The 10,156-nt window shown below is 39.3% G+C and overlaps 1 protein-coding gene across 1 annotated transcript; it reads right to left on the bottom strand.

Annotated features, from left to right (window-relative positions):
* Positions 1-863: 863 nt before the first annotated feature.
* Positions 864-9,823, bottom strand: LOC124865423. Its single transcript, XM_047360485.1, has 7 exons — positions 9,593-9,823; positions 6,635-6,982; positions 5,997-6,158; positions 5,773-5,907; positions 4,910-4,947; positions 3,039-3,164; positions 864-992 (listed from the first exon to the last, which is right to left on the bottom strand). The coding sequence occupies exons 1-7, from the start codon at positions 9,660-9,662 to the stop codon at positions 864-866; spliced, it is 1,008 nt and encodes a 335-aa protein (XP_047216441.1). The 5' UTR covers positions 9,663-9,823.
* Between the last annotated feature and the right edge of the window lie 333 nt (positions 9,824-10,156).

The raw sequence follows: 10,156 nt of genomic DNA, 5'->3' as shown, positions 1-10,156 counted from the left end.
GTAAAACATTCTTTTTGGTTTGTTTCTTTGCTTTATTGATTGTACATGAATCAGGATGTGTGATGTCTGCAGCAGAAACACATGTTGCAGCCAATAAGCATAAAGGTGAGTGCCGATTATAACAACCTTAAAATTTAGAAGAGCCTAAAGGTCAGAGAGCAGAGTTTAATTTTGGACCTACCTCATATAGTCAGTTCTAAGCAGGGTTGTTTCAGTTTGTCTGCTTCATAAAAGCTTTGGACAAATGAAAGCAGAAGGTATGGGCTTCACACTATAGAACATCTTCTTGGAGAAAACCAAACTGAAGGTTGGCCCAAACGGGTTCATCAGCAGGACAATGATCCACCCTCATTTTTCTTATGGCCCTACTGACTGTTGTAGAAACTTATTTTTTCTTATCTGCTAAAACCAAAAGCTGCAAGATGGCACAGTGGTTGCACTGTTGCCTTGCAGCAAGACGGTCCTGGTTTGGACTCCTTGATGCCCTGGACAGGCAGCCAGCCCATCACAGGACAACACAGTAATCCATGCAAAAGGAGCCCAGACCTAATCCTGAGTGTAGAGACTGACCAGTACAAGAACATTCTGTTCAGTAGATCCACATTTCTGGATTTAAATTCTGTTTTATTGCTCTGATGTAATGTTTTAAGTATTAGAGAATAATTACAGCTTCTGTTTGGATAATGTTGTGTTCACATTCATTCTGTGGCCGCGCCACTAGATGTCACTGTGAGATGGAGGAAAACTACATTCAGACAAGCAGGATGTCCTGTAAATGAGTTTCAGTTCCTTCAAGCAGACATTACAATCTGCTTTTTTTTTTGTCCCGTCAGAATAAACGGGGCAACCTTTGATAGCTGAAGCTAATAAAGGTTAGAATACAGCCAATCATCGTGGCAGTGATGCTCCGGCCCAGAATCATCCTTCATGTTGTCCCTGCCGGCTCTGACAGGAGAGTTTGAGTTCACCTCTGCATCATCATCATCTGGAGCCTAAAGAAAGAAAGAAAAAAGATTCAAGTTGCATTAAAACAGCAGCTGCTATTTGTTAGCTGCAGGTTTTATTTTTATTTTTGAAGTTTTTCTAAACTGGTTTGATCTAAAAATACTGCAAAGTCAAAGGATCGACATTAATTTCCATTAAATCCCATAAATCAGAGACCTTAACAGACCAGTACCACATGTTCTCCTGCAGAAACGAACATGAATGTTCTGGAAGAATGTTCCTTCAATGTGTAATAGTGTTTGGATCAGTTAGAGCAGAAACTAAAACAGGCCTCAAGTTCCAGTTTATACATCCTCGTTTCTCTACTTGATTATTCTGATTTATTATTTTATCTCAGCCGCTCTAACATATAATGCAAATAAATGGGTGGAGCAACTAATAATGTAATAACAACCAATACCGTAGTGTCTCCCAAAGCATCAAGAATGCTGTCCATTTTAAATGTAATACAACCAATAGTGTAATAATGTGATATTAAGAAATCTTTCAGCCAAGAACATTTTATCAGTCATTTTATGGTTATTCAATTTTTGTCATTCCATTAAAAAAATCCTTAGAAAATGTGAGAACTGCATCTAATAAGGTTATAATATAAATAAGAGCTCGTTAATAGGTTTTTTAGTAACATTCGAAAGCAGTTAAAGTAGCGGATGGCATATTTTTATATTTCATCAAGGAAACACAGATGCAGCAACCTCTCACCCTAATTATGGTTTTAAGAGCAAGTTAAGAACAACTTGTTACACTAAATATTTATTAGAAGATGTTTTATGTTTGCTTCTTTTGGTAATGTCATTCTTTCATGTGTGGAGGAATATACTTTAATAAATAACTGACGTTGAGAGAGGCAAGACCAAGACAAGACCATTTTCAGCACCAGTGCTGTAATCATGCTGTTAAATAACATCCTTCTGTGGCAGCTGATTAGCCAGTTAACCAGTTACACTGGTTGCACTGGAGAGCTTGTATATTAGCAGACCCTCAACTACAACCAAGAAGTTAAACAGACACACCCGACAACCTTAAAGAACAAGCGTATCAGCTAAAGATTACCTGACTTCAGGTCCAGTTCAGCACAGAACCTATAGGTTGAGTTTTAAAGTACATTTTAATTTAAAAATGATTTATTGTAAGAAAAAACAGCAGTAAAGAACAGCTGTTGGAAATTTTATGAACCGGTTTGTAAAATAGTCACAGGCTAGTGCCTCTAGTTTTCACATTTTTTCTACATAATAAAATAATATGTTCATAAGTTTTTACACCCTTTTCTATGAGACTCAAAACTGGGCTCATGTGTGATTTCCACTGATCATCCAGCTCCAACCTAAATAGCTCCTTTTTGACACATCTCTAATACTGAAAGGAAAAGAAAACAGGCACTGCTCATCAACTGGCTACTACTGTCAGGCATGGCGGTGGCAACATCATGCTTTGGGACAGGATTACTGCAGCAGCAACTGGACGATTAGTTTACATAAAGGGTAAGATGTTAGCTAACAAATACAGAGAGGTCCTTCAAGAAAACGTGCTCCAGAGTCCTCTGGACCTCAGATCAGAGGGAGAAATTGTCTTCCAACAGGGCAATGACCCAAAACACACAGTTCAGTTCAGAGTCAGTCTATGGATGTCTCTGAATGGTCCAGTCAAAGACTTAAAGCTGAATGAACGTCTCTGGAAAGACCACAAAATGTCTGCAGATGCTTCCCATCAGACCTGACTCAGCTGGAGAGGATCTGCAGAGAACAGATGGGTCATCAAGAAGACTTCAGGGCGATGAATGCTGCCAAAGGTGCTTCAATCAAGTACTAAGCCATGGGTGTGAATACTTAATTATTATGTTTAAATTATCATATTTTCACTGTTATAAAGCAACTTTGTGTAGATTATTGGTAAAGAAAATCATACTCATAGATTAGTTTAACTTAGTCTGTAAATGTAAAAAATGTCAAGGGTGTGAATACTTTCTGGAGGTGCTGTGTATCGCATTTGATATGATGGGAAGAAAATAAAATAAGAGAAGAATGTTTTCTTACTTTGTTCTGATAAATGTTTGTAGTCACAGTGCTGCTCATGGCGTCAATGTAAGCTGAATAGATTTCCACGTCAGCAGATCTCCAAGGTTTGTCTTCCTCTCTGACATCCTCATTAATCCTGATCGTCTTTAGAAGAGCAGAAATTATTGTGAAAAACTATTTACTCCCTCAAAGATTTCTTCTGGTTTTAAGTGTTTGTTCAGATCATCAAGCAACCTTACCATCAGTTAAACATAACCTGCCTGAATACAGATCCTACCAAAGCATCTCAATCAAATTTAAGTCCAGACTTTGACTAGACCACTAAAAGACATGAATTTATTTTTGTTTGGTTTTTTTTGGGGCATTCAGGGGTTGGACCTGCTGGAGCTTTGGATTGTTGTCTTGCTCAGTAACTCAGGTTTCTAGCTTAGGGTCACAAACTGATGGCCGGAGGTTTTCCTTCAGGATTTTCTGGTAGAGAACAGAATCGGGTTTCCATCAATATGGTGAGTTTTTCTGGTTCTAAAACAACAAAGCAGCTCCAGACCATCACAATACCACCACCGTCTGGACTGACCACAGTTTTAATGAAGGCTTCATCTTTGTGGCAATAATACAACTTTGTGTCATTTGACAAAAAACCCAAAGACCAGAAGTCTTTTTTCTTTGCCCAAAAGAGGTTTTGCAAAGGCCAAGCAGGTTTTGTGTGCTTCACTTGGAGAATTACTCCCTGACTCAACCCAGAAGCTTTCAGTTCTTAATTCCCAGCCAGCTGGTGGTGATTTACTGGTATGTTTTACTGGTATGTTTTGGGTCGTTGACATGTTGCAAGAGTCAGTTCTACTTTTCTTTAATGTTTTTAAAAATGGTTTCACGTTCCTTCATCCCACCCTCTGATACATGGTATCCAGGGTGGATTCTATAATGGTGAGAGTCAGGTTCTGCTAGAGCAAAGCACCCCAAACCATGCTACTGCCACCTCCATGCTTCACACCTGGTAGGAGCTTCTTCTGTTCATGTTTGGGATCAAACACAACTTTGAAAGCTGTATTTGATGCCAAACATGTCCACTGCTTTGGTGTCCGAACAAATCACTTTTAGACTTATTCCTCCAAAGAACATTTTCCAGAAGTCCTTGTTTTTGTCTATGTTCTCTTTGGCAAACTTCAGTCTGACCTTCATGTTTTTCTTAGAGACCAAAAGTTTCCTCTTTTCCAGCTTCTCATGACAGTTAAACTCATTTAATCACTAAGTCATACAGGCATCAACTTTCACATAAGCAGACCCTGCTGTAGGTCCTGTGTTAATACTTTAGGGTTTTTGGAAACTTCTTTTAGCATCATGTGATCTACTTCAAAGTTGAATTTCCATGGACTACCAGACCTAGGCCTGTCTGTAGCTGTTTTAATGTCCTCCACCTGCAGACTTTTCTGTAAAGTTGTACGACTGATTTCATATTCCTTTGGGAACCTCTTTAGATCCCTTACTAGACTCATAGGCTGCTACAGTCTCCTTCCTGAAGGCCTCAGACAACTCTTTGGATCTCACCATGGTGTTCAACCTCACTAACAACTAAGACCAACAAAAAAAAGATGTTTTATCCCTCCCAACAACTGTTTTAGTACATTCTGCACAAAAAATGTCGACATTTTCAGCAGCTTTTATTTTACATTATTTTGATTCTTCAGTGTTGTTAAAATTTAAACATGTTTTTCCATATGTCCAAATATGCTAAAATAATAAATCCTAATTTTTATGTAGAACAATTAGGAAAGCCTACAAAAGCATGTGCTTCCTAACAAATTTGGACATGTGGACATAAAATATCAATGCTATCTGGATTTGGACCTGCATCAGAAATGTTAATAGTGCATTCAGTATTTTCTCACCTCAGATGCAGGAGTTTGCTCCAGTTCCACAGGAGAAGCTGAAAAACATTCCAGAACAGGTCCGGTGTTGAAGTTTAGTGCTAAGAACACAGTTTAGTCCAAAAACAGAAAACAATTCTTCTAATCCAGAAACATATAATTTTTACTATTATTAAAGTTAATACATCAAAATGTTTTCTGTAGATGGAAGTTATTACTACAGCAGCCCCTTAAACACATTTCTGATTACTGACTTACTGTGTTTAATACATCAAGAGGAATGGAAACGTGACTCAGTTGGGAATTAGGAAAATGTTCCTCATTGTTCCAAATAAACATTTCCTTTACATTAAATATTGACTTTCCCAGTATACTCCAAAGGAGGGGAAATTCCAAACTGGAGACATATTCAGAAGCTCGTTAAAGATTTATTAATATAGTCAGAATGTCCTGTTAAAATGACACTAATTCATTGGTGGATGTTTTAAAGTGTGTGAAACATCATACAACATTTGGTGTTATACATCACATGCCATATAAATCTGAAAGGTCAAAGCCCAATCCTCACTATTTGAAGTCCATCATTCTACTGACAGAAAAATTAATCACAAGTGGTCATTGGACGAGAGGCGTGGCTCTCCTGGACAGGAGTCCAGTCCATCACAGCACAACAAGCACACATTCACACCTGAGGACAGTTTAGGGAGACCTATTAAGGGGGAGAACATCCATGCATGCACAGGAAGAACATGTTAACTTCATTCAGGAGGACCACAGGACCTTCTTGGCAGCAGTGCTAGCAACTATTCTGAAAAACATCTGGCTTTAACTGTATATTTTCTTTAGTGTGTCTGCATACGAGAGTCTGTTCTTTGTTATCTTGCCTGTTTGAGCTTTCTTCAATCTTCTCCTGCAGAAAACCAGAGTCACTGAGAACAGGACAACGATGGCCAGGGCTGGAGCCACAAACAGCCAAACTTCTGCTGAGGTTGGGGAAGGAGAACCTGTTTGTTTGACACCTGTGAAGATGTCAAACCAGAAGCTGTAGAGTCAGATGTCTGACAACACGCTGATCATCAGTCAGAAGGTACATTTCATCATAACTTACAGTGGCTGGATTTACATTTGGTTGTTGTTCTGTCCTCGGTCAAACGTGACTGGTCAATGGTTTCAGAGGAAGCTGAAGGTGTCAGGTAGTTTAAACTCAGTGTGGCTGCTGGGGGGGAGGTTAAATGAACTGGATTTGACCTGGAGGTGGATGAGCCAGATGCTGACAAAATGCAAAGACAAGATGGTAGATTTAGATGTGATTAAGTGACACAGCTCGACTGACAGATACAAACAAACACAGATGAGGAAAATAAAGATGGATTCCTCAGAGATGGATTGGAGGATCTGCTGATTTGCTCTTAATTGAAGAATGGTGAGAAGAAAGTTTTGTTGGAAGAAAGCAGCAGGTCTCATCTTAAAACGGTTCTCTTTTCAGACAAGACCAAAGTTGAACTTTTGGGTCTATATGTCAGTCTCTAAGTGTGGCAGAACACTGACACCCTGAGGACAGGGACAGATGGCTGAATTATCTCCTCAGCAGGTCACATAGCTCTGGGTTCACGTGCCTCAGGGTTTCAGTTAGTTAATTATACATAATATGGATGAAAATAACCAGCTTCCATCTGCAACTCCTATAAAACCCTCCTTCAGTCCTTCAGAGATAAAAACATCTCAGCAGCTTCAACAGAAACTCACCTTTTCCAACAACAACGAGTTTGAAATCCTGGTAGGTCACCGAGGACAAAGAGTCGCCCAAACCACATCTGTACTTTCCTGAGTCGAACTCACTTAGTTTTGAGATGTTCACAAATAAAATGTAAACGTCTGATAAATGATTTTTAACATGTTTAATGCTGTATCGTTCTCTCTGAGCTGCTTTCTCTCTGGTTTGAATCAGAATGTTTCCTTCTTCACAGCTTTCCCTGCAGAAGATCTTCAAGGTTTCAGAGAAAGAGAGGCCACATGTCACCGAGAAGTCTTCTCCAGCTGCTCCATGTAACTGTTTCAGTGCATTGACAGAAGGGCTGTTGGTGACCTGCAGAGCTGCAGAGAAGAACAATAAGGTGGATCAGAGCCTGTTGAGAGAAACCACAAGGAAACCACAAGATCTGTTTCAACATTACATACATGAACTCTGTCCAACTTAAAGTTTCCATGATAACAAAGAAACTTTTTATTACAGATGGCACACTAAACTCTTCCTTCTTCAGGTCCCAGATACCTCAAAATTATTCATTCCACATGCTGGTTCAGATTTAAACTTATTTTCATTCAACCAAAAGTTTGTTTTCACATAAGAAATGTGACTTGCAACTCTAAAAGAGGATACAATCAGTCAGTCAGTCATTTTCTACCGCTTATTCCATAGTGGGTCACGGGGGAGCTGGTGCCTATCTCCAGCAGTCTATGGGCGAGAGGCGGGGTACACCCTGGACAGGTCGACAGTCCGTCACAGGGCAACACACAAACAACCATGCACACACTCATTCACACACCTAAGGGCAATTTAGAGAGACCAATTAACCTAACAGGCATGTCTTTGGACTGTGGGAGGAAGCCAGAGTACCTGGTGAGAACCCACGCATGCATGGGGAGAACATGTAAACTCCATGCAGAAAGACCCCAGGCTGGGAATTGAACCCAGGACCTTCTTGCTGCAAGGCAACAGTGCTACCAACTTCGCCACCGTGCAGCCCAGGATACAATCATGTAAAATAAATATTAAATTACACCAAAAATCAGTTTTTTACATTTTAAGAAAGAAAATGTCATGCTTTTTATCCTCTTCTATAAAATCAATGGAAAATCTTCATTGCATTACAACAATCAAACCCTTCTTAGAACTGCTCTGCAGGTTTTTTACATGTTTCCTTTTGGTAATTTGATAATTAGGTTTGGTGATGAGCTCCAAGCCTTTGGTCGAACAGCCTCATTGCCATCACCCTAATCCTGGGGTCTGCCACTCTTAGATTCCAAAGAGCCATTTTTGCCCTCAGTAAAACTCAATAAAACTTGTTTAGAGATACTAATGTTACATGACCTTTAAAAAAGACAACTTATAATTTTTAAGAAATATCCCCTCTATAATAAATGTTGTAATTTCTTTAATAACCACTATTTTTCTTCTATTTTTAGGTTTTCAAATAAAAAAGTGGATGGATACATTTAATTCTATAGAATGTTGATATTTGTGAAAATGACGTAAAAAAACAAAAAACAAAAAACAGTTTCCAACCTAATGACAAAAAAATAGATCTAAAGAAATATTGTTGCCACTTTTAGTGTCATTCTGTTGTGGAAATTCAAATTCAATGAAATTATTCCATGAAAACAAATGCTAAAACCTGCATTTGTTTTTAAATCTATATTTTAAACATTAGTAGGTCAAAAGTATTAAGAGCCATCATTGAAGGTCCGAAGCTGCAGGTCTCTCCACATATTCTCCATCAGATTCAGGTCAGAACCCTGCTGGACCACTCCAAAGTATTAATATTACCTCCAGTCAGAACAAACAAATTGGTCAAATTAAAACATTACTTTAAATTTGAATCTGACCCTCGTTTAAATCATTTTGGGTTTAACTGTACATGTTTCAGTGAATTGACAGAAATGCTGTTAATCAGATGTTAATTCTTCCTGTGAGAAACCAGAGTGACCTCGTTCCTCATCCGTTACACCAGCCGTTCACAAACGTCTTCTTTTCACCAACACATGTTCCACCAAGAGGAACATGTCAGATTAGCTGAGTGATCCCAGCCTTCAGTTTCTCAGTCCTCCAAATACAACAACCCACCAATCACACAGAGTTTATAAACATTAACAGATTTTAGTTATGAAAAAGCAAAAGTTAGCTGCAGGTAATTCTGAGTGTGAGTTTGCAAAACAACGTACAGAGGAGCAGACCAGGAGTGAATGTGACCTGGGACTGTGTTTAATACTGGGGTGGTAACATCTGGATGAAGATCCGCTGAATGATTACCAGCAGGCTGCTGCTGCTGTGAAGAAGCAGAAAGCTAGAAATAAGTCAAGAAAGCAAAGAAGAGATGAACGAACCCAGGGATCCCTGAGAGGAAACAAAGAAAATCAGACAACAGACCAACACAATCACCCAAAACCACAGCATAAAGATCCACTGGACCTCCAAAACCAACACAAACATAATACAGTCCATGGTCCACGGTGCAAACGCTGGACACCACTGTCACACTTTGCATCCATCCATAACTCATTGTCCTCTCTCCAAAATTACTTTTCAAAAGCACTTGATGTGTTTGATCAAACTGGTGAAGTTTTACCATTTAGGTTCGAATGAAGCAACGCTGACTCTGAAGGTTTATAGTCGGAGACGTTGACAGTAACAAGAAGACAAGAGGAGGAACTGAGGATGTTTTTCTCCTGGGACCAAAATTATTAGAAATAAGTATATGAGAGGAACATCTCAGTCCAGAAGGACATCTCAGTTCAGAGACAACTTTAGAAACAGTTTCAGGGTGAGAACCCGTCTCTTCTCATTCAGAGGAGAGACATATACCCGGTAAAAATGCTGTTTTTGGTTAAAGGTTTATAGGTCTAAAATATGTGTAGTTATGCTCTGCAGCTAATTTAGAGTTGATGTTTGTCGGACTGAGATTAACAGAAAGAAAAAGTACTTACAAAGGAAGAAGAAGCAGAACCAAGTGTAGAAGGTCATAGTGAATCTCTGATGGTTTCCTTCGACCTTCATCGGCTAAAGAAGCAGTTCCTCCCCCAGGCAGTGAGCAAACCACACTTCCTCTTCTCCATGCCGTCTGTCTGCAGCCTCCTTCATTGCATGAACTCTGCAGTTGTTCACAGCTTCAAACCTGCCCTTGTCAGGATCTGTCTGTTAGGTTTGTGTACTTTCTGCTCAGCCAGGTTTATTTATATTCCTTGTGTTTAGTTTAGTTTTTCTCATAGATCTTATTTCCCCCCCATGTTCAGTAGACATTCAATTCAAATTCAATTCAAAAATACTTTATTAATCCCAAAAACATGTCCCCGTTTCCTCCGGCACCCTCTCTACGTTCATGTTAGTCATTCTCCCTCTGTAGTGTTTAGGATCCCTGGTCTCCAGCTGTCTCACATTCTCCTGATTATGTTCACACTGTTTACTTATATCTGTTCGCCTAGATGTTTCTGTTTTTTCCCTGGACTCCATGCTCATCTGTGTTAATTAGCCTCCCTCCTTCAGTTGCCTGC

Source organism: Girardinichthys multiradiatus, chromosome 1 (assembly GCF_021462225.1).
Source record: "Girardinichthys multiradiatus isolate DD_20200921_A chromosome 1, DD_fGirMul_XY1, whole genome shotgun sequence".
NCBI classification, from domain to species: domain Eukaryota; kingdom Metazoa; phylum Chordata; class Actinopteri; order Cyprinodontiformes; family Goodeidae; genus Girardinichthys; species Girardinichthys multiradiatus.
The sequence above is the reverse complement of the archived record's forward strand: the minus strand, read 5'-3'. Positions and strand labels throughout refer to the sequence as shown.

Excerpts from the sequence above, each read along its gene's own strand:
- LOC124865423 (XM_047360485.1), bottom strand. The coding sequence starts at position 9,662 with ATGAAGGTCGAAGGAAACCATCAGAGATTCACTATGACCTTCTACACT. Across the intron at positions 6,983-9,592 it reads GTTCTGCTTCTTCTTCCTTT|CTCTGCAGGTCACCAACAGC; the intron begins GTAAGTACTTTT and ends TCTTCTCTGCAG. Across the intron at positions 993-3,038 it reads CAAACATTTATCAGAACAAA|GCTCCAGATGATGATGATGC; the intron begins GTAAGAAAACAT and ends TTCTTTCTTTAG.